At 43.7% G+C, this 27,864-nt stretch overlaps 1 protein-coding gene and 1 long non-coding RNA gene across 7 annotated transcripts in view; one reads left to right on the plus strand and one right to left on the minus strand.

Moving 5' to 3' along the window:
* NHSL1 (NHS like 1) overlaps positions 1–27,864 on the minus strand; it is a 166,684-nt gene that overhangs the window by 95,249 nt on the left and 43,571 nt on the right. For 3 of the 6 annotated variants that reach the window (XM_040551761.1, XM_040551758.1, XM_040551757.1), the window contains exon 1: positions 3,913–4,801. The exons of 1 other annotated variant lie outside the window; for it this stretch is intronic. In XM_040551761.1, coding sequence (XP_040407695.1) covers positions 3,913–4,117 — 205 coding nt within the window. In that variant the 5' untranslated portion in view covers positions 4,118–4,801. Of the gene's footprint in view, positions 1–3,912; positions 4,805–27,864 lie in introns of those variants that run through there. 2 more of the 6 variants (XM_040551760.1, XM_040551765.1) reach the window with 2 other exon arrangements.
* On the plus strand, positions 9,381–12,289 carry LOC121067367. Its single transcript, XR_005818267.1, has 3 exons — positions 9,381–9,647; positions 9,756–9,941; positions 10,090–12,289. It is a non-coding gene; the product is annotated as an uncharacterized LOC121067367 (long non-coding RNA).

Consider the following 27,864-nt stretch of genomic DNA (forward strand, 5'->3'; position numbering starts at 1 on the left):
GCCCTAACAGCTACTGGACTTCATCAACACTTGACCAGAGATAAAAATCCGAAGGAAATCACACGAGAAACAAGGTCCGAGGGTATTTTGGGCTCCAGGGAAACACATCCCCGTGGGACCGGGGTGAGGGCAGCGCCGTTTGCAGCTGTCCTGCTCCAGCCCCCATCCGAAGGGAGGAGGGAAGGACATCCAAACTCTGCCAAACTGGGGAAGGTGTTCTGATGCTGAAACGCGACTTGACTCATTTTCTGCCAAGCCGAGGTAAATGCGTGACTCAGGTGTTATCTCTGTTTGAAGTTAACTTGCTATGTCATACAGCAAATGGGTCTGGGGAAAAAAAGCTCCACATGAATGACTTTTGTATACTTCCTTACATCAGAAACACTTCTTCGTGTACTCAAGTACCTTCTCTCCAGTTTCAAAGAACAATTCCATCAGTGTTTTTCAATAACGTGTTTTTTACAGGAAAAAAATATGCCGTGAGTTAGTCTGAGGTACTTGGGGGCAGGAACAGCACACCGCTGTTCCCCACCTTTACCGCTGGGCCTCTTCCCACACCTGCCTCTCCGAAGTACTAGCAGGAGGAGCCATGGCACAGGTATTTTCTGTGAGGGAAAGCAGGCCTGTATCCCTCACACAGAGAAGTTACCGAGTGCTCACAGAAGTGGCAGCGAGCAGCTACAGCACCGAGAGGGTCGTTGTCTGCCACCCCAGAGACTCCCACCAGAGGAGGGTCACAGCCACAGGCACCTCCATACCTCACCTCACCGACATCTCGCGTGCAGCCACGCCGCCAGAGCAGCGTGTGGGTCTGTAACCAGCTGGCTGAGTCCAAAGTGCCCCCGGCCACGCTGAATGCATTGTCCTCAGTAGGATAAATCACACTTGACTGTTATAAACAACTTACATTTCTCAATGTCATTTGTTGTTTCAACTAAAAACTACGAAATGTGAGGTATGACATTTCACCCCATCCACGCGTGCACACCCCAGCATAAATAAATATTCTGCTACTCCAAAAGGTAAGAGGTTGGACCTAAAAAATCAGGCTAAAGAAGAGAAACACAGGAGTAACAGTTCGCTCTCATTTCAGAAGTCCACTGGAGAGAAAGAGGGATCAGCGATAAACGTTTCAAACAACAAACCTTTATTTTACTATCAACTTCCACCGTCTCTTTCAGTACCTGCTTTATCAGATGGGAAGTCTAATTGCTGCTACCGGTTCCACTGCGCTATTGTGTGGGTTTCAAAAACGAAGAGTGAAGCATCAGAACCTGACTTTTCTTCCACGCAAACAGAGTTCAGCCGAGTAGGAGGTCAGGATGTGCCCTGTGTTGGTAGTTAGCATTTACTTTTTGTTTCTCTCACTCGTTTTAAACTCGTTTTAAACTGACAAATCCAACCAGTCTCGCTGCTTGCTACTGTTTGCAAGTCCCAGTTTGCAGCCAATGCAGATTAGCCATTTTGCTGGTGAAATACCAAGCAACACATGCTGCCTTGTGCTTGTCACCTAGCAGCCTCGTGGGAATGCAACATGAGACGGGAAGAGCAATGAAGCGGCAGAAGAATAAGAGGTTTAAAAAGACAGGAAGAGAAACAGCTCAGAAAGAAAAACAATTCATTTAATTCCAATTCCTATTAACGCTCCTTCCTTTACATGTACAGTTAGCTAAAGGAAAAGGTAGAAGGTGAACCTGTGATTTGTCAGGCTTCGTCAATTTACCCAAGGGAGAACTGGAAGTAAAATTATTCTGATAAATGAATTTTTAATAGTTTTTCAGCTAACTTAACATAAACAATCGGATTTTCTATACAGCACTAGTCATCCTCCCAGCCTGCTATGCATTTTGCTTCTTTCTAGTCTGCCTTAATTTTAAGCCGTGTAGGTTAACTCAAGCACTAAAGACAATGCTTTTTTGAGCCCTCATTTTTACAAAGGCTGGCAAGCAGTAAAGCAACGGTCCAATGGAGCAAGCTAATTTGAGAACACAAGTATTCATTTATCACACATTTTTTGCCCTTGAACACAAAACCAAGATGACGACTCAGCCAGGTACTGGTACTCAAACTGTTCTGACATCGCACAAGCCTGACTTGCAGCGCACTGGGCGAAACGCTTGTAGTTTTAAGAAGTTTTTCCTGCCAGAATATAACCCAAGCTCCCTTCAGCCCTGGCATCCCCTGCCAGTTTATCAGCTCCTTCCATGCAGAGAACCCCAGTCAGACAGAAACACACAGTTGGATTTACGATCTGGACAGATTTTACAAGCCAAGTCACATTGCATGCTATACCCCTGTGCAGGGGAAACGAACCCCACCTGATTTATACCTCCCTCCGCCTTCCTTTCAAAAATGACACACTGTCATCCCGCCAGGAGAAGGCATGGAGGCTTTCGTAGCTCGCTGCCCAATTACGGAAGGAATTCTGCCCTCCCCCTACAGCCTGCACAATGGCTTCTTTATGCAAATCACACATACAATAACGCTCTCAGAAAAATTAATACACCATTAATCCATCAGTAAAGCTTCCTCTCCCATCTCTGCCTTGTGGTGTGAGCGCTAGTTAAGGAATGAGAAACTTTACGGGAGTTATGCAGCAGGACTGATACGCTGCTTGACAGCTCCCAAACACACTGGGCGCAGAGCTGACGGTGCTGTACGATACTAACATGCCAACAATTAAAAGTAAAAAATCAGCAACCAGTTGCAAATAAAAGCTCGCACTGCAGGAGTTTTTTCCAGCAGTGAAAAGGGTTAAAAAGCGATCTTCAAAGCACAGATTAAAATCGTCTCCTAGCGTATTGAGAGCAAAGCACAAGTGTATACATCCTGTGTTAGTGTTCCTGCTTCCAAACCGTTTACTAAAGCCACAATTTATTCTGACTCAGAACTGAAATTCTGGTCACAAAGCTCTTAACTGCTCCCAGAAGTGAAAAGAAATAAAAACCACTTTGAAGTTCAAATGTCCTTGGAGAGCCTGCCTGCTCTCACAAAAGTGACCTTACAGCAGAATCGGGCCCGCCTCACGCTTCCCATTAACAATCTAGTGCTCTGGCAGCACTAGAGAAATTATGAACAAGTTGCTTTTTATGAAGTATTTTTAAACACCCACACACGCACGCTACTGTCTGCCAGCCAGTAAATGCCCTGGTAACAATAACTCACCATCTCAGAGGAGCAAAGTTCTGAAATTTATTATGATTTATGGTAAATATGAGGCATGCTTGACAAACTCTACTCCAAAAAATCCAAACAAACATAATAGCGGCTGTTTAAAGTTCCCTGTAAGATATACTCCATGTTGTGCCTTGCGAGAGTTCCTTCGGAGCTGCCTATCTCGCATCCTAGACGTCTCTCCTCCTCTCTGTGAAGCAATTCCCATTACCAGCCCATCATCACTTTTACTTTGCATGCGGGACCTCTTCTCAATCAGCTCTCATGAAACAAAATACACTTCAAATTTTCCAGCAGGACCACAAGGCAATCATCCAAAAAGCCATCCAGTGTATTACAAGAGGAGTCTTAAACAGCTCTTGGTACCACAGAGAGAGAGGAGAGCTTCCTGCAGCACCTGCCCAGAAGATCTGCCGCTAGCCACTACTGGCTCCAGGAAGCATAAGCCCAACTTACCCCCACACCCCACAGTCAGTACCTTTATGTCTCCCATACGGGAAATTAAAGATCTTTCCAGCTGATTACCATAAGCTTCCACAGTTTTAACCTGAGAAAAACTTGGCAAGGCAGTGCTATGTCTCGGCTCTCATGCTGCCCTCCTCATCCTCCTCCTCCCACCCCTCCTGCAGCTCCCGAGCGAGCGGCTCCGGGCTCCCGGTGGGACCTGGACACGGGCACTGACCCGGTACCGGCTGGCAGGCAACAGCGCCCACGAGGGTGAAAGAGAAAGCGAGTCACCTTTTCTGTGCTGGCTTCTGTAGGTCCAGTTCTCGTCATCCTCGTCTACCTGCTGCACGCACATGGAGGAGAGCTCACCATCGCTGCGAAACAATCTCTTTGTCTGCCTTGACAAGGAGGAGAAATTTATCCAGCTTACGGCACGCGAGAGGGAGCCTGTGTTTTGTTTGAGTTTGAAAGATCTGGAAACACACTCCTTTTTCATTTTCTTTCAAGCCCGCTACTGGCCTCAGCTCCAACCCGGTCTTTCTGAAACTGTTCCCGTCCCCTCTCCCCGTGGTTTTCGTGGGAGGCTAAACAATTTCAAAGCGACTTCCGTCCAGGTTTCTCCTCGCCGCGTTGAGACCAGCACCAGTCCGGAGGTAGGTCGCCGTGCCAGCGCAGCTCCCCTGAAGCTGCTTTGATAGGGCGCTTTGTGAGCTGCCAAAGAAAACAAAGGGGAGAAAAGCAGCAGAAAGTGGCACCTTGCAGCGGCTCAGGCAAGCGTGTAACGGCGGAGCAGAATATAGCACCGAGGCACGTGTTTTCCCCATTCTCCACTCAACAGCGCAAACTGCAGCTCCGCTCTTCTCCCTGGCATCGCTCAGAGGACCAGGCACGATCCAGCCCCCGGCCCCGGTGCGTCGGAAACAGCCCACGGGCGGGCAGGCGGGGATCCCACCGGAGCACGGCTCGGCTCGGGAGGGCTCACAGACCCACCACGCTCCCGACTCCTAATTCCGGCTGCCCCGCTCTCCCTGGAGGACAAGCCCGGCCGGGGAGCTCCGGTAAGGCTCTCCTAACAGCAGACGAGGCTGCGTGGCTATCGCTTAGGATTAGAGTGAAATACGATCGGCTCGCTCTCCTAAAAGCACGACCGCAGGAGCAAAACTCCTCCTTTCCTCAGCCAGCAGTGCAAACTTCTGAACCCGGCACGCAGAAATAGAAAAGCACTTGTGCGCCTCTGTGGACTCGGAGAGAGGAAAAATAACACTCTGGGCTTGCAAGCTCCACAAGCTCCTGAACGGAGTGTGTTGAAAACATTTGTGCCCCTGTTCCTAGCGGTAGCACTAGGAAAAAGAAACAAAAGACAAGTGCATAGACACAAACAAAAACCGTGCATGAGGAGACGCTGTCAGAGCCCAGACTCCCACTGGTGTGACTGCTGCTCACAAAACAGGTTTCCCAGCTGTGCTCTGTTCTCCCACCTTCTCTCTAAACCAGCATCTGGCTTTAAAGTCAGACCCCACCAGCAGCTGCCGCGATGCCTCGCCCTGCCCAACACCACCGCTGCTTCCAGGAGGGAGCAAGCCTGGCAGGGGACAGGCAGTATTTTAAAGCAGACAGAAGCTGGCAAAACACAGCACACAGGCACCCCAATACCACGTGCTTTGACAGGATTTTTCACCAAGAAACCCACAAGTTTGTATCTTGTGGCAAAAGGATAGACCTGAATGTATCAGGCACCCAATAAAACCAGTTCAGTGAATCTTCCAGGAGAAGCTGGTATCCAGGAACCAGGAAAAAAAAAAACACGTGTTACCTATCTGAAGAGTAAACATTAATGCCTTAATTTCCGAATGGCTGATGAAGATGTTAGCACAAGAACTGGAACCTTAAGAAAACATGGGTAGAGAGTTTCAGCTATCACGCCGTCAGCCAGGTTTTTGTTACGGCCGAACACGCCCCGATCCCCTGGCAGATGCTCTCGTGGCCCTCTGGATTCTGCTGCACGGCCTCTTCAAAGACCCTCAGAAACACAGACTTCGGCTTTTTCTGAAAGTTACGGCTCTCTGACTCATAATGAGCGTAAGGTTTAACCCACTGACTGGGAGGCAAAGAGCTAAGTACTGTATCAGATTTCCCTATGAATCAACCGCGCACACCAAAGTGACCTTTGGCTCCTACAGCACAATACAATGGGTTGGCCAACTGTCTTCTGTAAATAATTTAATAGGCTGCATTTAAATTGAGCTCGCCTGGCGAGGTAATGTATATGTACATACTGTGGCCTTCCAGCACTCCCCAAAGTGGCGGTGCAGTGGGACTGTGCGGGTGGGGAAATGGGAGCACACACTGCTAACAACTGCTCTTCTCACCCTGTCATCACTGAGTACCTCTATTTTGGAGGTTTTCTTCCTAAAAAGACATCTCTTTTATGGCATTTTTGTTTTGTTTTGTTCTGTTTTTCCTGCTGAGAGAGTGACAAGAGACTTGGGCAGGGTTTGGGGGAGGGGATTGTTTTGTTTTTATTCTTTAGACCTTGTGCTTAAAAAGAAGATTTTGAGAACGTGGGGTGACAACCCCCCAGACTTTCAACCACTGGAATATACACTTCATCACAGTCCGTGTTCAAATAGGCAGGATTTCGTGTAAAAATCAAAGATCATGTTTTAAGTCAACTTATTGTTTCTTTTGAGAAAAAGCCATCATTTGGAATTGCCGGTAACAGACAGAGAACTGTAAACTACCACAGCTATTACTGCCTAAATTATACAGACCCAGACATATAAAAACCCTGGCAGGAACTGCAGGATCACAGGCATCTCCTCTCCACTGTGCTTCTTAGACGCAGATTAGAGAAAGCAACAAGAAGTAAAACCATGTCAGACTAACCCAAAATGCCAGAGTAAATCCCACAGACCTGCCCAGAGTCTTGGCAGCCATTTAATTTTGAGAATTTTCCTGACCTGTCTGGAGCTCTGGCTTTTTATCATGGTGCTGAGTCACAACCCGATGATGCAAGGGAGAAAACGTTGCTTTAGGTGATTGACCATAACATTTCCACTGTTACTGTAAATACAAAGTGGTGCAACACTTGGTTCAGAGTTTGGTATTACTATATTTTGTTGCAGGAAAAGATCATTTGCGATACTGTCATTACCACAAAATGCTTTTTATTCGTAGGTGATGAGAAGCTAAGTACCGGTGTACATTGTTGCCCAGTTGAATCAAAGTAAATTTGTAATTTACTATTTGCAAAACAATACACATAGAGGCGTTAACACAAATGGAATTACAGGTTAATCCGTGCTTTAATCGGTAGCCAAATGCAAGGCCAATAAGTTGAAAATTTTAGCATCTTATACACTTTAGGGGATTCAATTTAATTTTGTAAAACATTTTGCAAAGCCCCTTAACAGAAACAAGGTACTCATCTAATAAGTTTAGATCATTACCCTCCTATTTTCTCCCTTATGAAGTTGTCATACGTGTAAATAGGCTCCATATTTTCCAGGTTACGCATATAAAGATTAAGGCATTATGTTTGCTTCACTTAATACAAACCCATCTCAGTAATCTCTGTAAAGACCATGAAGTAATCACAGAAGAGGAAAACTAGAGCTTGATGTAGAAATCTAAATTGGTCCTCCTCCCAGTTTGCTGTTGTTGTTTTGTATTTTTTTTTATTACAAACAAGAGTAAATATGCATAGCCTCACACACCATCAGGACTTTCACCATCTATCACAAACTTGTTCTTCAAAGAATTCTCTACAAGTTAAGCAAACACATGTATGTAGCTCACAGCCACTGTGTTTCCCTAAGGCCAGCAAACAAAAAATGTTGCAAGGAAAAGGTTTCAGTTCAGTGTAAAAAAACATCAAAACAGAAAGAAAAAAAAAAAAAAACCAAACCCACAGACATGCTCTGTTTTCGGCTGGGCTGTGGTTTTTGGCACAATTCATGTGTTAATTTAATTTGTACATTTCCTAGTCTATCATTTTTGATGACTCAACCAGACAGCAACAGCAGTGATTCACCAGCACAGCTTCCTAGGGTAGCGACTGCTCCAGCAACCGAGAGGACACCTCCCACAGAGGCTTCCCAGGTATTTTCCTCCAGGTGATAACAACTCATCACCAGCTGGTCATGAAGCCATTTGGATTAAGCACAGTCAAAAGCCCATTGAAAGCATCCCACCTGTAGACTCAACTGCTCATCCCGCAGCTCTCGCTGGGGCGGGTGCAGGGCGTAGGGTGCCCTGAGGCACTCTCTGTCCCCGAAAGAGCCCCCAGCACCACCAGATCATCCACGCGTGGTCACCTCCCCAGCACCCCTGATCATCTCCAAGGCAGGGACACGGGGAAATTCAGTAGCTACAGGAAGCTTGTGGACCTGGCCTTCATCTGAGGTCTTCACCTAAAGCACGTCTGTTCTTACAGGGACCCTGTAACACGCTCAGATAGGAAAACCACACAGTAATCCATATTCCTAAATGATTATTTACGGCAAGGCTGAGACGGAGCACATTTTGGCATTACTACAGGGCCCGAAACGTCTGGTAAAATGGTGTCCCTTTTTGTATGAAGCAGATAGCCAGAAACTCTTTCCCTTCCAAGCTGAATGGACCGGAGAGAAGAAAAAAATAATAATGAAGGAAAAAAAAAAGAACAAAAATGAGATCACTTGCCCCAGATTGAAGAAGGATAAGCACCAAAGCTAAGAAAAGGAAGTAAGTCTCCTGGCGACCAGCCTCATAACCTACTTCAGCAGGCCCTGCCCTGCACAGAAAGCACTGCCTGTTAATTGTTTCTGTCACAGCCGTTACAGAGCCTTTGGAGGCCCAAATTACACATGAAAATTTCAATTATTTTGGTGCCAGTTTTATCCTTTTTAAAAATTATTTTAAGCTTAAAAATACACAACGCACCACAAACGAGCACCTAAAAGAGAAGGCGGCCGGGCTGCCCCGAGGATCCCAGCCTCAGCTCAGCCTTCAGCAGCCCGCGGATGGCCACAGACACCGCAGCAGGCCTCGGGCAGCTCCTCACAAGGGACCTGCCACCAGCCTCCCTCCCTCCCTCCTACTTCTGGACCCCTGGAAGGGGTCACTGAGTCACGGCAGGCAATTCTTTTCCCTCTGACACGAGGTGTACCTGCCTCAGTAAGGAAATTCCCTAAAAGCAGGGGGCGGTTTCTAGAAATCAACCTGAGCCAGGCTCTCCTACACCAGGTCCTGCTCGGCTGACCAAATTGCCCACCGGACACAAACACAGTCATGACCTTTGGGTTTTGTCCATCACCATAGTTCCAGGATGGATGTGCAACCAAAATTTCAGAGGAAATTTGTGAATTTGGAGGGAGTCAGGCAACCACTGACTGCAGGAGACCCTCCCTGGCCCACACTGGACTCCCTCAGGGGAAGGATGCTGGCATTCCCAGCAGCACGGAGGGAAAGGGCTCAGGCAGCTTTATGTTTCAGGCAGGTTTACCTCATGGCAGCCAGGAACAATCTTCCAAATAAAGCAGGTTGCAGCTATTAGTAAAATAACATAACACCTTTCCTCCCAGAGCACCGAGGTTTCACCTCACCGCGCAATCTGTGTCAACCACTAACAGGATGCTGACGAGCTGGGGGCACAGCCAAACCCCTCAAAACCCCCCAAAACCCACACCCACGCCCCAAACGCACACCCACACACCCCAAAACCCCGCAGCACTACGCGGGGCAGGGCTGGAAACCACCGCATCCCCCCGGCCCCGAGGCCAGGGAGCCGCCAGGCGGCAGCGTGCAGCAAGGCACGGCTCTGCCGCCGCCCTGCGCCCTCCCGCAGCAGCAGGGAGGAGGAGGACGGAGCCCGGCACAAAGAAGGCTCTTCCTCCTGCAAAATAGAAAATGCGCTTTTAATCCTCCTGAAGAAGCGCCCTGGGAAGCCCTGCGAACAAACAGGGCGCCAAGGAACAAAGCATGAGGCGCTGGCGCAGCGTTATTAGCCTGGATTAGCGAGGGGCGGTAGGAGCCACACGGGGAAGGTGAGACAGTGGTGACCTAGCTTTTAGCAATTTACTCACACAAAGATGTTATGATCTCTCGGCTTAAAATGTAGTGAACTATTTTAGTGTGTTTTTTTTTTGACTCAGGTGTGACACCTCATTGATTAAGACTGGTCTACCAAAAGCTCCTGCTCTGCCTGCAGCCGCTGCCTCGATTTCAGCCTGGTAGTTCTGAGCTGCCTGGCGCTGGTTTCGTAATGCAAAATCTGTTTAAAAAGCAAAACAGCAAAAAATCTCTCGACCACTTCTGCTCTGAAGCCAAGGCTTGGCCAGGTAAACCCTCCGCTCACAACTGTTAGCCAATAAATCTCAAGTGTTGATGGTCCATGAAGATTAGTTATCTTAAATACGGAATTTTTGAGGAGGGAGTAAGTGTTCTCCCTGACAAAGAGCTTTTATTTTTTCCCTGCCACTCATTTAGTCACAAGGGGTTATCAGCAACAGTTCAGCACAAAAAGCCACCTGCATGGGCCAGAGAAGAAACCCCAGAGGTGCTACAGCAGCCAGCCAGCACTGGGGCGCGTGGGTGCTGCAGGACCACACCGACTGACCCATTCCCGAGGCTGCTGACCCCACTGACACAAAGGATGCTCTGAACAAAACCACCCTCTGCTACTTGGCAGGCTCCTCTTACCTTCTGTAAAACCCTTTCCTGCTTCACCTATATTCCTCTCCTCTTGTATTTACTTAGCCCTCCTGAACACTGCTGTGTACGCTAGTTTACTCAGCATATGCTGTTTTCATACTAAAAAGGGGCTCAAAACCCCTTTAAGACCTGAATATGCACATGAAGCCTTGCAGCACACCAGTTACACGAGGAATTTAGAAATAAGAAATTTTGGTGAAGCACAAGAAACTTTTACTAGGTCATCCAAGCTTCTTGTGGAAATGCTGACAGCCTCATTAAAAACAACTGGAAGCCAGTTAAAAACGAACTGTGTAAGAAACATTTATTCACATACAATTGAGGACCTTTCTGCTAGCAGTAAAGTACCCTAGACAACTAAATAAATGTCTTTATTTCCCACTTCTCTATTAAGGGGATACCAGGGAAACTGGAGTGAAGATATGCCTGTTTGCTTTGAGGTAGAAAAGCCCTCTGCTGGTTAACATAAACTAATTAACACGCTAATCTGAATGTTTCTATAGATAACAGAACCACACACACACACACAAAAAGGAGAGGGTGGTTAAGGAAGAGGCAGAGAAAAATCATCGGTGATCTCAGAAATTGTCATTCTTCAGCTTATTTACTAGACCCATAAATGCAAAGGGTAGGTTTTCTTTTTCTTTTTTTTTTTTCCTGTTTGTAACTTTAAACACTCTTTGGGCTTACAAAATACGCACTTTAATAAATCTTATTAGGTATTTGCAATAATACCTAATGCAAAAAAGGAACTTCAGAACCCAGTGAGATGCATGGGCAGACTTGAGCACTCCAACACTGAAAAAGCGGTTTATATACGCATTATAACCAGGTCTCATGTTTGCCATGCAAAACAAAGGAAACAATTCCTTCCTATAATATGCGTGCTGTTTGCACACATCTTTTTGTCTCATGTCCTGTCTCTTTTTAAAACATATTTCAAAATTAATTCACAGCCAAAACAGTGAAATTACTTGATCTTACTGGCATTGTACTTATTTCTTTTATAGGAAGCAAGCTAGGAACATATTATTTCTGTAAACCATGCATTAATAATATCAGACTTCAGAAGGCAGACAGAAGGGTCACTTTTACATGTGTGCGCCCAGGTACAGGATGGCTGTTGTGCTTTTTCAGTGCAGCTGTACGTTTGCATGCCTGCTTAGTCTGGTAAGCACTGAGGAAGTGTTGCAACTCTGGAGAGAATTTGTAAATGCAACCCAGCCCTGCCACGCCCGGAGGAATGCTGCAATCCCCTCTCTTCCCCACAACAGGCTCTAGGTTAAAAGAAACTCAATTCTAGGCGGAGGATGAGTGCAAGGAATGTTGCTGACATGCAGAGAGCGAGGAGGAAAACACGGAGTTTGTGTCTCAGTTACTGCCGTACATCGTTCCATTTAATTCCAATTAAAACAGCCCTGTTAAAAGTCCGATAAAAATGCACAAGAAAAGAAAATTTCTAAAATAATATATGGCCTATGTATGTGTACATGCTCTATGTGGAGTATGTATTGTGTGTGTGCTCACTGCGTATGTACACGTCCATGTATTCAGCAGGAGCACCAACTGTGACAAATGAGAGAAATTCCCCCCTGCTATTTCCCCTTCTGCTGTATCCAGGCCTGAAACCAACTTGGATTCTCCTTTGCAAACCTGAAACACTTTAATATTTTTCCCTACCAATAGCAGTTTCCAGGGGGAACAAGACCCAAGAACATAAAATAACGTTTGGCAAAGCCACTCACTCTCACAGAGGTGACTCCAAGTGGACAGTATGGAAAACACACAGGCAGGAAGGCTTCCTATTCACCAGCTGCCAAAACAAGGTGAGGACAGAAGGGAAAACGAAAACCCCAAATTATCCTGAGTAGAAGAGAACACAGGATAAATCAGGACATTCATGCTAGCAGCAGGAACAATGTTAAGCTGCCGCTCAACCACTGGCATGTGAAATAATCAGCCTCGAGAGAACAGCTGTTTAGTCAGGGTTAAAAAGCTGTGAGTGTCAATTTTGAAATTGTTGCCTGTTGCTCGGCACAGAGACAACCAAATCATGATTTGCAATGTAGTTTGTACCATAGCATCTGATTTACATATCTGAAGAAAGCACATCTTCTGGCACAGCACTTACTTAGTGAAATATGGAGTGGGAGGGGTAGAAAGTGAAAGAGCAATCACATATTATTGAAATTACAGGTGTACAAAATGTTTGTTCATCAGATGCTAATCTGTTGAGAGCACAGTAGATGTCTCCCACAATACTAACACTCCAAATCGGCTTCTCCAGGGGAGGAAAGAAACCGTCCAGAAAGCAGACTTCCTGACTTCCAGAAGCTAATTCCAACCACTGCTCAATATTTCAGGCAGTTTCATCAAGGCATAGATACACACCTCGATACTCATCTTCAAATGAAGTCTCCCTGACATTTCAATATTAACCAGTGGACTAAATTACAGGCTTAGGGTTCACTGAGGGCTTTTTCCTGCCCACAGTACAATCTGCTTGCAATACCCCGCTAACCTGAAAGCCACTGCAGGCTCCTCATCACACAAGTTCTTCAAAACCTTCCTCTTTAGGTGCCTTGGAAACTGAATATCAGTCCTGATGCATCATTCACCCACAAACACCTCCTTTGGCATGACTTCTCATACGGCCAATGACAAAAGACTGTTCCTACCTCTGCATTTTTTTCTGTTCTAGTAAATGAGGTAAAGCAATTAGTACAGCTGGCAGCCCACGTGCCAAATCCAGTATTTCATGAGGTATTTCACCTTTTGCTCGTTGGGAACAAGGAATGCATGCTTACGCAGGAAGAGGTGCTGCAGCAGGAGATACCCATGAGCATGCATGAGAACCAGCCCAGGCTCCAGAGCAGTGCACCACAACAGCAATGTGTTTGTATGTCTTTCAGGGGGTGAGGAAGAGGAGGAGGACCCAACGTGGAAGTCAACTCCTTTCTTACTGTACTCTGTGTGAGCAAAAGTAAAGACCATTAAACTTACAAGGAAACATTGAGCTAATTTAAATAAAGCACATCACAAAGGAAAAGATTTAACGTATGTCGTAAAGGATGGATTTTTATTGTAAAGAAATCAAAATGAGGATTTAATTGGTGTATTTTTCACCTAGTTGTGACTGTAAAGTCGCGCCACCTTCATCAACATGAACCCGACTGAACTAAACTCACACGGAAAACAAAGGACACTGAGAAGTAAAAGATACTTATCATTTAACTTGCAGTAAGGATTCCTTATTTACAGTCATCTGGCAAGCTACCAGTAGTAGAAACAGATGCCCATACAGATATTCCTAAAGAAATACGAGTACAGACACATGAGATTACATACAAAAGAAATGTATGCAGAAATACTTACCTAATCACGCGCTCTATCACATACCACATTCTTGTTATGCAACCAATTTTACTCATCTGGAGGAGTCCACTGACAAATGAGGAGCATGTTTCATATGCATTTATTCATCAAATAAAAATAACAATGGGTTCTAGATGGGAACCACCACCTTCTTTTGATTCACATGCCTCCCATACTACCTGTTCTAAACCCATCAGGTTGACAAGATTATCAAGATTCCTTAAAGAGCCAATACTTCTCTGCAGTACTTTGTTTCATGAAATACCAAAGCGGAAAACACACCAACTTTCTCAGCCAGCTTTGGCACAGAGATAATACCATGGCTCTGTGGTTAATTGCTAGCTCTTCTTCCTCCAAGGCATTGTGAGTCATCTCTACTTTTCACACTGGTGTCTTCCAAACAATTCTGGGTAAAACTGTGCTAGTTCATTCTCACCAAAGACATTACATGAGAGCACAATTACACAGAAGGGATCACATATTAAACAATATTTTAAAGCATTCCATTAAAAATGTGCAAGGCAAATATTGCAGTAACTATTAATCAACTCTAAAAATAAATTAAAAGTAGCTTCATGAAAGACATCTTGGCATTTGCTGGCACTTAAAGCATTTCCTTCAAGCACGAGCACGGCCACAGCAGGATTTGCTCCTCTCATCCAATGGCACCTTTTCCCAAGCCTAGACAAACATATGCTAGGAGACGCTTTAAATCTTCGCTTGCAGACAGTATTGTTTTTTCATTACGACAAAGCGTTACTGAGCTTGGTAGGAGAAACCACCCACTTTCAGGAACTCTCAGTGTAGTTAATATTTCTCTGCTTAACAAAAGACGCCTTGGTGTAAGGCTGTTGTTCCAGCACGGCACTCAGCTGACCTTCATTTATAAGGGGCTGCTCTGTTACAGGGTCCCGAGTTACTCTGTTTAGTTTAGGGCCAGCAAAAGGTAACAGACTGACAGCGCTAAAGATCACCAAAAAAATAATCAAACGAGCAAATTAAATCACATCTCGGCTACATTCAGTAGTGAATGGGTAATTTTAAAATTAAAATGCAGTTGAGTTGTTCAACTACAATTGTGCATGCTTTTTTGGAAAAAGTGCTGCTTTCTAGGTCTATGTAAAACAACTAAGCAAACAGACTGAGCAGCTCCTTTATGGCTCCCAAATTCTGGCTGCTTTAGGGATCATTGCGAGTATCTCGAGCCCCTGGGACTGCTTGCCGCCCCCTCCCGGGTGTTCAATGGGAGCTACCCTCAGGTGCGGCTATTACAAGGCACCTTTTCTTTCTGTTCTCAAGAAAAGCCAGAAAATAAAGTTCCCTTCTTGACAATCCAGGGCATTGACGAGGAGAAAGTGGTGGGAGCAGAGTCTTTTCCTGGATCCCTATTCAAGTTGTACTTCAAAAAAAGCTTTGGTTTTCAAACAACCTCTTCTTCAGGGGGAAATCTGTTTGCGGGGGCGAGGTGCTGTCTTATTTTCCCCTCTCTCTCTCTCTTTGTAAATGGTGCTTTATTTTCGCTGTGTGTGGGAAAAAGATGCCTGAAGTCTTTGGTAGTTTTCAATGCAGGGGAAAAAAAAAAAAAAAAAGCTCCACAGTGGGGTGAGGAGAACAGAGCAGTCGGAATATTTATCTGAATTATGTCACCAAAAAAAACTCAAAACGCTTCATAACATGTGGAAAAGTCATTGCCCCAGTGCAAAAGGGATGTGGCATCCAAGATCACAGGAAGTTCATTACTGTATTCAGACAAATTTCCCTCTATACATGTAGTGAAAATAAATATATATATGTTAAATACATATATATATTTAAGTTTGGCAATCACTTTTGCTATGACGGAAGTTCTCTACTGTACTAAGAAAGTTTCATTATATCCAAAAGCATTACAGCAACCAGCCAAGACAGGGATCAAGAGAGGAAAACACTGTTATGTTCTCCCCAATTCAGGAGAGGACCAAGCCAAGGTAAATAATTTAAGAGAGCTGTCTTCCGAAGTAAACTTTTCTTTTGGTTCATGGGTTATTTCTACATTGCCAGCCAACTAGACATTACAATTTGTTAGGGCAGCCTGTTGAAATTGAATGGAGATGTATTTCCACCCTAATTCCAGGCAACCTTATTTCCTTTACAAATTTTTAACGCTAGGCCCTCTTGGCAATGCTGTTGCCTGCTGCTTGGCTTTCAACACTTTCTTTTTTTTTCCCTCCTCTTCCACTGGAAACCTTCGCCTTCGAGCTTACTGCAGAAAGCAACTCTAAGCCAGGGCAAAAAAAATACGTTTTGGTGATAAAGCAGCAAGGACAGAGGGAAAACGAAGCGTCCTGATGGAAAAGAGCCGTCAGTGCCTCGCGGCTGAGCTGAGGAGACACGCTCGCTCCTTCACCAACACACACCCCCTGCTCCGGTTGCCGCCCGAAATGCTCTCCTCGCCGCCAGCAGCGGGTCTGCTGGCCAGACGCTCATCCTTTGGGCACCGCCAGCTAGCTTTGAGCTCAGAGGGCTGTTGCCTTTGCATGTCTTCGGCAGAGGTTCCTCTGTGGCTGTCCTACAGGTTCTGCCTGTCGAGCTGGGCCTGCCGTCTCCTGGCGGGGAGGCTGGCCTCCTTCCTACCTTCTCTCCTCATCCCACAGCCTCTCCACGACTGCTTTCTTCTCTGACGATGGACACTGTTAGTCAGAGCCACACGCTCACCCATGAGGAAATATCTCTAACCTCATCGAACATTTTCCACAGTCCCGTAGCAGCTCCAAGCACAGCTTGTCAGGGTAGTGCAAGTGGGAAACTACGGGGAGGCGAGGCAAGGTAGCACGCAGCAAGGAGGCTGGCGCTCTGCGTGCGGGGGGGAAGCACCGTGCATGTGCATCGACTCCCTCCTGCCTTCCGCAGCGCTGCCAATTTCAGCAAAGCCCAGGGTGAATCATAGCTTTGCTGCTGCTTCCCACATCCCAGTCCTGGGAGTCACAGATCTAGGCGAGATTCTCATCTTTTAACTTCAAAGAAAAGAGAAAGTCTCTACGCTTAATTTGAGGGATGGGGGAAATTCACACAACCCAAACATCACAGAAGTTCAAACCTCAAGAGCTATAAAAAAAAAAATCCTTTCTGTTTTCATAGCTCGTGATTTTTTCAGGTAAGCTCATGATCCCGAATGCTTTGGTTAAACACACTTCCACAGGTGGGAAGACCTTGGCCAAATCGTCTGTGGTGGAGGCAGTTACGTGGCAGGAATGCAGCTGCAGCAAGACACGGGATGCTTTCCTGGGGAGGATGCCGAACGTTTGCATACAGTCATTTCAATTTGCAGTCATTTCAGTGTCACCCCTGTCAATCTGATGCCCCATCAGGGTGCAAACAAGAAAAATACAGGCTTTTCATTATTGGATAATGGGGTGCACACCCCTATTAGGGAAAGCAGTTTCCTAAGTAATTACTGGCTACCAAGTAGCTAGAACAAGAGCACTAGCAAAAATACTGTAAGATCCAAAGCATCGGAAGAGAAGCAGCTGTATTTCCTGTATGGAAATAAATAAGAAAGCTTCCTTTATGGTAAAGACTTAATGGTAAAGCCAGTACAAACCAGTGACACACACTCTTTTCTCAGGAAACATACAACTAAACATGCACAAGTGATTAAAGTCATTCTGCTCAAAAACTAAATCACTGAAACTTCAAATTCTTGTCCTACAATCCATTTTTTTCTGTAAAAAGTAGCTAGTGAAAATCTGGTCTTGATTCTTAAAAAACTCTCATCATTGATCACAGTCAGATTTTAAACAAGCTTAAAAAAAAAACTTTAAAAGCTATAAAAGTGAAAAGGGTGACTTTGTTTTTATTTTTTTTCAGCAAAAAGTAAACCTTGCTTGAGATGACCACTAGCACACCCATCTCCCTCCCCTTCTTTAACTAGCCCTGTGTAAAAGAAGTCTTTTCTGAATCACAAAAAGCTGGGTGTGTGCAAAGGCGAGAACATAGCTTTGGACGGGTGCGTCCACCTTACAATCCATTACTGTCACAAGATTTATACTTCAACTATCCTCCTCCTCCTCTCCTCTGTTATTTTCCCTGCATCAGTAATGAATTTAGGCCAAAGACAAGAGACTAAAAATTTAGTCAGTGAATTGAAGCCAGTTCACCAACAAATTCGCTTACCAATTTTTATATTGCACTGTGTTAAATAGTAAACCACAAACTCGAATGGACCAAACCAACACTGAACACTTTGGATCTAAAGCTTAAATATGCCTGCCAATTTTTAGCCACGTGCCCTGTATCTGTTACTGACCGACATTTTCTTCCTTCATCCTTTGTCAAGAGAAAATTAAGCCAGTATATTGGGAGATGAGAAAGAAGAGCCATAATTGACTGATTACATAAATCAGGGCATACTGGAAATATTTTTGTTGAAATTTACTAAACTAAGACATCAATTGATAAATCTGCCTTGAAAACAAGAGTGTTCAACCCAGATTGCTTTTTCTGTTTTTATGATCAAACAAATAGGCAGCTGATATAAGATATGGTGTGTAAAGCAGAAGAGTCAGTTACTGAAAACTGATCAGAAGACTTTGGAACTAAATAACATTTTAGAACTAGAAATAAATGATATTTCAGAACATTTACTATAAAGATTGCATGCTTCTGGCATGCAAAGGAAGACAATGGTGAGAGTGCTAGACAACACGGGAGCTTACTGCGGGTTTGAAAGAAAAAAAATAATCAGCAGAATGAGAGCTGATGTTTCCATCACAAAGATGGAGATGACCCTCTGCCCAAGGCCAGATGCTACAATCTACTTAGAATTTGGGGGTGAAAGAAGACTGCAAGTCAGTCCTCACCCACATAAGCTCTCTGACTTAAGGCATCTTTGAAGGCACAGGATTTTACAGGTTTGGGGTATTTGGACATGATTTTTTGTTTGACTTTGTTGGGATTTTGGGGTTTGTTGGCTTTGTTTTTATTTTGGGGTGGTTTTGGTGTTTTGTGGTTTGTTTTTTTTTTTTTCAGTTGTGCAGCCTTCTTTATATGATATTAAATGAAAAATTTCATCCGTTCTACTGATCTCTCTCACTTGTCTGAAAGACAAATCTATGAAGAAACACAAGCTCTGCTCTACTCTAAACCACAGTTGGTCCGTCACTGAAGCAGCCTGCTACAGCTACCATCTCTACTATATTTATGTTACCTTTTAGTTGCTGTTTCTTCTTGATTTATGGCCTTTCTGAATCATCAACACAAAAGATTAAAATAGAGTCCTGGTCATTTGACTGGGAGGTTCTCAGATATCTTGGGGATAATATTAAAGAACAGAAATTTTGGCAAATGAAGAAAGACACACAAGGAAAAATAAACTCCATTTAGTAGGATTATATGGTCAAACTGAAAAATGATTTTTTGATTTGATCTATGGCTTGTTGGCTCTTTGTTAAAGCAGAAACACATATGTTGAATGTCTATTTAAAAGCAGAATACAGTCACCAAACCACACTAGAGCTAGAAAACTATTTGTAACTGAGACCATAAAAGGGAGAAACCTACGGCATGTGTTATGTTAATTTAGCAAAGCTGTTCTCTAGCAATCAGCAGATTCATGCAGCGTGTATCAATCCTGCTCTTAGACACAATAGAAGTCTAGTCTGGAACACAAGAGTAAACTAAGACAAACCATTAGAAAGCTCTCCAGAGACTTCATCTTTTTTAAATTTTTATTTTTTTTTTGTATCAGACATTGTCGGCAGGAAATCCTGATGGCAAGAAACGGATTCAAAGTTTACTGCTCTGACTTTCTAGCAAGAGGACAGAATCAAAACACCTCCATACATACTGCAGCTAAAAAGAAAAAAGAATGTAAAAAGAAAATGAAAATGGTCTTCATCACAGTGAAAATAATGTCTGGAAACAACTTGCAACTCAAAAAGGAGAAGGAAAAGTAATCAAAAAGAAAATAATACTTAAAAAAAGTAGATATTAAAGTAGTAAGGTTTTCTGACTAGAACACCCTGAACGTTGCAGAGATGTAACTTAAAATCTGCTACCTGCTTACACAGGATCTCCTGCAGTTCAGAATACAACCAACCTCATTAATTACTGACGTTCTGCGGCCATAAACCTACACAGCAAGTTATCAAAGCAAAACATCTGTGCACTGTCCACACATGCAGCACATGCTTATGAAACAGCAAAGAATGATGTCATTTCAGCCTGGTTTTTATTATATTCCCTTTTCTAAATTCTCGGCAGTACGGCCCTACCTCTGCCCCTAAGAAGCCAGCAGCCGGCTCCCCAAACAATCCTGGGGAAGTATTCTTTTCTTTTAAAGACAACGTGCCTCCCGTATCCAAAGAGCAGCTGGTGACGTGGTAATACAGCGCTGCACAGAAGACCCTCCTCCCATCCTTTCCATACCTGGAAATCTGCCCCCATTAAATGCCTTGATTTTCCACTGGTTTCACAGAAAGCATGCAAGTTCATGCAAAGGGGCTGGACACTGAAACGGAGTTTCCTGGGGAGACAAAGCCTACTGTCCAACAGAGAGCTGTAGCAACCAGAGCTGAAGCTCTTGCACACCCCAGCCCACTCGATGCAGCTAGGAAGGAACTGGGCACTTGGGACAAAACAACCCAGGTCAGACACTGCACAGCTTCCCTAGATCTCTCACATTGTGTCCGTCAACCTTCACACTTCATCTTCCCACCCCTATGAAGCTTCATTTGTGCCAGTCTCCTCACCCCTATTGCAGAAAATCCCTGAAAACAAGTCTTCAATTTACCCCCCACCCATCTCCTTACACAGCTCCCATCCCCTGCTTGTTAAATACAAGTATCTTTTTACTCTTTGCTCAAAGTAGCATCCCTGCTACCATTTCTCCCACCCTCCCCTCACTGTTCCCCCTCATCTGTTGCTCCTCTCGGAGACGATCGCTCACGTTATCAACACATTTTCTAGAGAACAAGTAAGCAGAAGTATTACTATTGCAAACTGCAGAAATTCTGGAAAATGTGGCTGTGCTAACACTGCACTACACGGCTTGCTTCTTCCCTTTTGGGGAAACTCATGGAACTAAAATGAACACAGTTCTGGTTATGAAGGCCTGGCATATTCCTGGAAACTGCACACCAGACTGACTGCTGTATTACTTTTTTGCCACGCTGAAAAGAAAGAAAGTGTTGCTGAGCAGAGCATACACTTTACTAAAACTTGGTAATTCATTTTTCACTTGTAGTTATTTGAAAAGGACTGCCACATTTCAATGAGGGCTTTGTAACCGTGGACGCTCAGTCATTTGGGAAGGTGCACAGAGAACACGTGCTTCTCTCTCTCTGACTAGTTACAGGAGACGGTGGAAAAAAGCCATACTCCTTGATTCGAATGAAGTCACTCCTGCTTTTCTTCCAAAAATTACAATAGCACTATATAAGAAACTCATCAGTAACTGGAGATTCTTGGAGTTCATTATTTAAACCTGGACTCGATGCAATATGAACTCTTTCCTAAGAACAACTTTTCACATAACTGCATTAATATAAACTCGGCCATACGTATATTTTTTTTACGCATACCAACACTTTCTTGTAATACGCTTGGACTGTGCAGTTCTGGCCTTACATACTGCATGTAAAAATAGTTTGTCCTCTTACCAAACGATGGGCTCAAGGAACTCCAGGCTTTTTAAACTTGGACGCACTGTAGCAGAAACAGGGGACCCGCTGACGGCCTCAGGGTGGGAAGCAAGAATCTCTCCTGGCACCGCAGAGGCCAGTCTCCCTGCAAGAAGGCCGGCCTGGCCTGAAAGTCATCAATGGGCAGATGATTTCATCAAAGGTTTTTACTGTTCTATGGAACACAGACACGCAAAAATCAATATGCAAGATTGGAGTGTATTCAGTCAGCAGCATCTCTCTGCAGGAGATTGCTTCCATCAGATAGCTGCTTAGGTCTATTTATCCATATACACAGATAGATACGCTTTCCATTCCTCTTATTTACTGCACGCTATTTAAATCTACCCAGTAGGTGAAGTCCAATGCACAAAATGCTAACATAGAAGCCATCCAAAAGGAGACGCTGCCTCTGGAACGCATGAAACATTCGATCCCATTTTAAAAAACATTTGTACATACACTTCAGTTGACAGATGTCCCTCATCTGGAGCGAGTAAGTGTGAGAACACTGAAACTAGTTTGCCTGTATTGTAAATGTGGATTTTGAAGACTTCTATCTAAAGGTACACTAGCGTTGTTTAAAAACCAAGGAGTTAGAGTCTCTGCCTGGTTTTATTATTCACTTTCTTACAGCAGCTCTTCCAACCGTTTATTGAATGAAGTTTACTCAGCAGCATTCTCTGTTGTTCTTTACGCTTGGCTTAAAACCTATTACAAAATCGTAAGGACACACACTTCGGTTAGAATCCATGTGCCCGGACTCTCTCACCTGGCTTTTATACAAACACACAAAAAAGTGTCAAGTTTTCATCCGTAAACCAAAGTGCTGCTTTTATCTGCAGCATCAGAAATGCCACACTGCTGTAATAAAAAGCCCTCGGTTGCTCCTGCTATGTTTAATTGTCGCCTTCTAAATATAGAATAATTCCAGGCCTAGAGACTCCGGTCATCAGGTAAGGCTTTGCCGAGCATAAATCTGTCACTACCTTTGCTCAAAGCATCCCTTTAATCAAAATTCATTTACTGTGACAGTGAAAAGAGGCTCACTTAGACAGCGCAGCCAGATCATTTTGAACCCGTCCGTCCTGTTTTGAAAGGAAAGAGATCACACTGGAAACTCGGAAGAGTCAGCAGAAACTCCAGCAGGCTGTCAGACTGCCAAGCAACCTTTTTATCTTTTTGTTTGTTTACTTAATCTTCTTCAAAAATGCATGTTCATTGCAATAGTTACAGACTCCCAATGAAATTCACATTTAGTCAGGAAAACGTGTTTCTGTTGTATTTCTTTGTAACCGTTGTAGTTACTGGATACATCGGTAGCAAACCACTACCACAGATAAGATCGTGTATTTCCCACAGTTAGAAGGGGAAACATTAAGACCGGTTCTGTTCAAATTTTCCACTTCATACAGTTACCGCTGAACTCTAATTTGGCTCATCCTTTTTAAAATTAACAGATAACAACAGGCACATTTGCAAATGGAGGGCATCTCCAGTACTGGTGTTGAAGACATAAATGCATTTGTAGTATATTTTTAAAACCAGAACAGTTCCTTATGTACAGAAATGCATTCTTCCCTCTTTTCCACTCCATATTAAAAAAAAATCAGCATTGATCTACAGCTAAAAATGAAGACATTTGTTTTAAAAGAAAAAGAGAGACATGCACTTTTCTAAAGCTATTGCATGTTGTGAGACGTTCTGCACTGCCAAAACTCACTACCATGCTGAAGGTGGCTGAGACACTGACTCAAAGCACATCCAATTTTGCGACATCTGTGGCAAAATCTTGTTGCTACCTGGTGTCCCAAGAACGCGGACGGTGACACTGAGCTTTAATGCAGCAATAAAGCTGTCTTCTGAAAAGATCTTTTTCAAGCATTTTAAATTATTGAAGTATTCCTATTAAAATTAACTGGAAATGAACATTCCTTTATAACTTCAATGTATACCTCAATGCAGGCTACTGAAATGCAGAGGCATCACTAGCTCAGCCTCACAGATTCCTGAGATCAAGCGTGCTTCGAGAAAAATGGGCTCACCCAGCTCGAGCGGCTCCTCCGTTCCCTATTGCACACCACGTGGTTAATGAGGGAGGAATTAGTCAAGCAATGTTATTACATTTAAGTTTTCATAACAAATGACTTTCTCTAGGGAAGCCAAAATAAATTAAACTAAGTATTGGAGCAGCGTGAGCTATATTTAAGCCATGACTCGATGTTTGGTGGCCACGTGGCTTCAACAGCCACCACCACAGCCACTCCTGCCTGTGCCCTCCACCATGCTGCACAAGGACCCTTGCTGGCCACTACCCAGCCAAACCAAGTAGACCAAACCAAACATTCATGGGCTATTTTTAAACTTTTTATTTCTTTTTAAAGGAACATTTTTTGTGGGTGTCAGGAGTGTAGAATATGCAGGTGTCACCACAGCACGGCCAGAGCAAGTAATCAAAGAGATGCAACGTTTTGCTGGTGGCCTCTGTGAGTCTCATAACTTTCACATTAATACACAGACATGTAGAGCAAAACCCACCGCAGCTTCCCGCAACGTGGTCCTTTTTCTAAAGCCACAGAGAAAGTCTTCAGGGCCCAGCCTCTGAAGACGCCCTCTTACCCTAATGACTGGTCGATGAGCTGGGCCCTGCTCCCTGTGCAGGCACTGGGCAAGGTGCAGGTCACAGACACATGTCTAAGCCCCAGATTTGTATGAGTGAACCAGATCACCACTGCAACGCCTGCTGGACCTCTGGTCTTCTTTCCTTACGGAAAAGATGCGGTGCAACCAGGTCAGCACAGCCTGGCATTGACAACATGCAAAAGCATGTCATTTTCTACAAAGAAACATATCACATAACATACATCAATAATATGAAGGTGGAACCTTGGCTCTTGAATTTCCTGCAGTACGTGGAAAAAAACACAAAGCAAATCACCATAAGGATCATCAAGGAAGAAGATGCCACTGTCTGAAACCACCACCCAGCCACAAATAGCAGAGCAGAATTAATTGGCACCTGCTTAAATGTGCCGTCTGCTAACAAAGAAGATTTCTTTCTGCTATGTTTCCATTACTGAGTTAGTATTTAGGGAAGAGAGAACTTTATTATTAGAGTACAACAGACTCAATAATCTACCTATATGTCCACACCATGCTTCAATCAAAACAATCTAACACTTCATCAGAGAGTATTAGTAAGTGAAGCCCCTTGAGCACCTTCTGATTTACGGTATCATTTCCTCCGCATTACAAACTGAAAACTAAAGAACAGTAGTTATCTCCATTAAGTAGATTATTAAAAAACTCCTTGAGGAAACCCACAATAGAAGTCAGTTAATTTCTAAAGGGCCAGAGTTTCATGTCTGTTTTTCCAACTCTATGCCTGCGCTTCAGCTTTGCAATTACTACCAAACTTAATTGAAGTAAAGCTCAAATAATTAGAGACATACCCTACTTCCACTGAGGCCAGTGGCAAAACTCTTATTAATTTTAGGAGAACTAAGACTAGACCATTCATAAAGCAGTAGGATCACTGGAGACACTCCCAAGTTCTCAATATTATTAGCTACAAGACTATGTCCATCTAAGGGCAACTCTGTGTTTTAAAATATTCGAAAACTGGTTTCAAAAGCTACCAGCTTGTGCAAAGTTCTTGGTTTTTGTTTGTTCGTTTTTTGTTTTTCAAAAGTGCATCACTGAAGGAGCGCTGAGTGGTTATTATCCATATTGAACTTTCTATATAAATAATTTGAATGTGTTGCTAAAGTGCAAAGCAAAGGCTACTTCAGGAAGGGCCAGAGCCCCTCTGAGGATTCTCACTTCTTTCATACCTGTTTTTGCCCCTGGTTATGACTGTCAGCTTTTCATTCATTTTCCAATTAAAATGGTAATGTAATGAGATTTGGAAGATTCATCCAACAACAAGTTTATAGCTGTATTCACTGGGAAAAAATAATGAAATGCCTCAAAATGGAGGAAGGAAAGCTTTTCAAAGTCTTTTAGATCAAGTTCTTAAAATGAAATTGTTTAGATTACAAAGCATACCAAACATACAGAGTTTCTTGCACCTGGCTGACCTCTCCTTCTTTTTCTTAGTGTGAATGCATCTAGACAGACTGTGTCCATAATAAAATAATTTAAACAATGAGATTCACCACATTTCCTTACTGTTTTAAAACAAGAGTTATATCCCGAGTATAAGATATGCCTAACGCAAAGGCATACCTAAGTTCTTGCCACGCTCCAAACCTTTGGGGCAAAAAGTCAGCAAACAAGTACAGCTTCATTATACTCCAGCTATGGCCAAATCCATGCAGCTGAGGGCCCTCAACCACACGGTCCTGCCAACAGCATCAAAAGCCCTAACTTTATTAAGCAAGAGCAAGAACTCCACTAATGAACATGAGCACAGGCAGGTCACTGCAGTGAGCCACAGCAGGAAGCAAGGAAGCAGTCAGCGCAGCATCTCTCTGCACAGAAAGTGATAAACAGGCAGCTCTGCTCCACTCTGATCTTCCTGTCTGTCTCACGGAATTTTAAAGAGAAGGGTTCTTCTTTTTTTCTGTCTCTGGAAGCCAAAAAAAGCATTGCTAACAGCAACAGGATTCACAGAGGAGACAAATGCCACAATTATTATATCAACACAGAGGACTCTCCAGGAAACAAGGGATGCAGCAGCATCCTAAAACCACGCACACCTGTATGTCAAATAAATCTCAAGTAATGGGATTTTTTTCATGTGTTTCCTCTACTTCGCAGCACAATGTAAACATTTGGGTGACGACTGCCATGTTGGAGTAGTTGTTTAGACATATTCACCCAGATTAAAGATAATGGAAGCGAGAGCCCAGAGTGCAGCTTCTTAACAGAAATTCCAACGTTTCAAATGTTTGTACTTTTCACAAAAAAACATGCCAGGCCATAGCAAGGCAAAGCATTCAACTTCATTCCACCCTAGATGTAGCCATGTAACTGGTATTAGAGGGTCACAGAAGACTCCAAATATAACATCTTAGATGGCCCTCCAAGAAGGATATCTACAAACCCTTAAAGCTTTTAATTATTATTTTAAAAGACATGAAAAAATATTTTTGCAAATCAGCCTGAAGAAAAGTGTTCATTGTTGTGCGGTGGTGGGCTTTGGTTTTGGTTGGTTGGTTGTTTTTAAGTCTTAGTCTGCAGTCTCTGTGAGTTGACTGGTATAAGGAAGTTTAAGTTTTTCATATTTTCACCTGTGCTTCCAAGATTCGTTACATCAAAGCCCCTTCCAGCTTCATTGCTTTCTACTCCCTACATTTTAACTGAAGATAAATCAGTGAATAAATATGTTAATTTAAAGCCAAGAATACTCAGGTTTCTCTGCGGCAGCAGACCTTGGGTATTGTGTAGGCTTTGACAATTCTTTTTTAACTGACTTCATTTTCAGATGAAAAAGCTAGCTTAGTCAGAACAGAAAGGACAACTTGTTCTTTTAAAGCTTGAAAGCATGCTCAACTTCTGTTTAGTCAGCTAAATGTCAAAAATATATCCTTTTATTTAAATCTACCTGTAATAAGCATGGACCAGCAACACACCCCTATTATTTCCAAACATGAAACCTAATGTACACGGATGCAAAATTAGTTCTTTCCCAACAAACGACTGCAGCCAGCAATGGCCCTACTGACACCTGTGCTAAGAAGCATGGAAATCGGCACCTTTTTCCTGAGTCCTCTTCTGCTCCAACAAACGGGAATCCCATCAGACAAACGTCAAATTTGCTAACTCATAACACGTTCACAGCAAACACTACCTGCTGCGTCCTCTGCTGAACATCTCCAAGTAGCTCAGCTTTCCATACAGGAACCTGAACCTTCTCCATCCTTCCTAACGTGGGGGCTTCATGGTGTGAGCAAGTTCTGTTGTTTAAGCTATCCGCCCCACTGGATCCCTTTATTTAAATTAATCCAACTCAATCTCATTCGTGTCTTTCGCCTCCTGCCTGTATATTTTTATCCTCACAGATAAGGGTACCTCTGTGACTCACGTCAGTCACTCACCGACTCTCCCTGCTCCTCCTGGCCCCGCTCTGAGCCTCAAGCATTACTATTTTACTGATTTTACTGCACACTCACTCACCAGGCTCACGTTGCACCACGACGTGCCAGGTAAGCACTGGTCTCATTTCACAGCTGAAGACACAGACAGAAAAAAAGCTTACTGACTTGTTCAAACTTGGGGCAAAGAAAGACTCAAGTCAACCATAAGTTAACTGTGAACAAAAACATGGTAAAGGAGAACTATTTAAGACGCGCTGGTATGACTGTGCTACTGAAATTTGAAATTGATATAAAATTATGTTTACTAAACTGGGGTTTTGAAAGCACTCATTAAGACCAACTTTCATCACACATGCAACTAAAGCAGATTTTATATATACAAATAAGGTTGTGAAGGACTGACATTGGAGCTCCTTTTGAGTATCTACTAGTGTAAGAATAAAGGGAGGAAAAAAAAAAGCGTCTAATTCTTCACA

This window comes from Cygnus olor, chromosome 3 (assembly GCF_009769625.2).
Source record: "Cygnus olor isolate bCygOlo1 chromosome 3, bCygOlo1.pri.v2, whole genome shotgun sequence".
In the NCBI taxonomy this organism is placed as follows: domain Eukaryota; kingdom Metazoa; phylum Chordata; class Aves; order Anseriformes; family Anatidae; genus Cygnus; species Cygnus olor.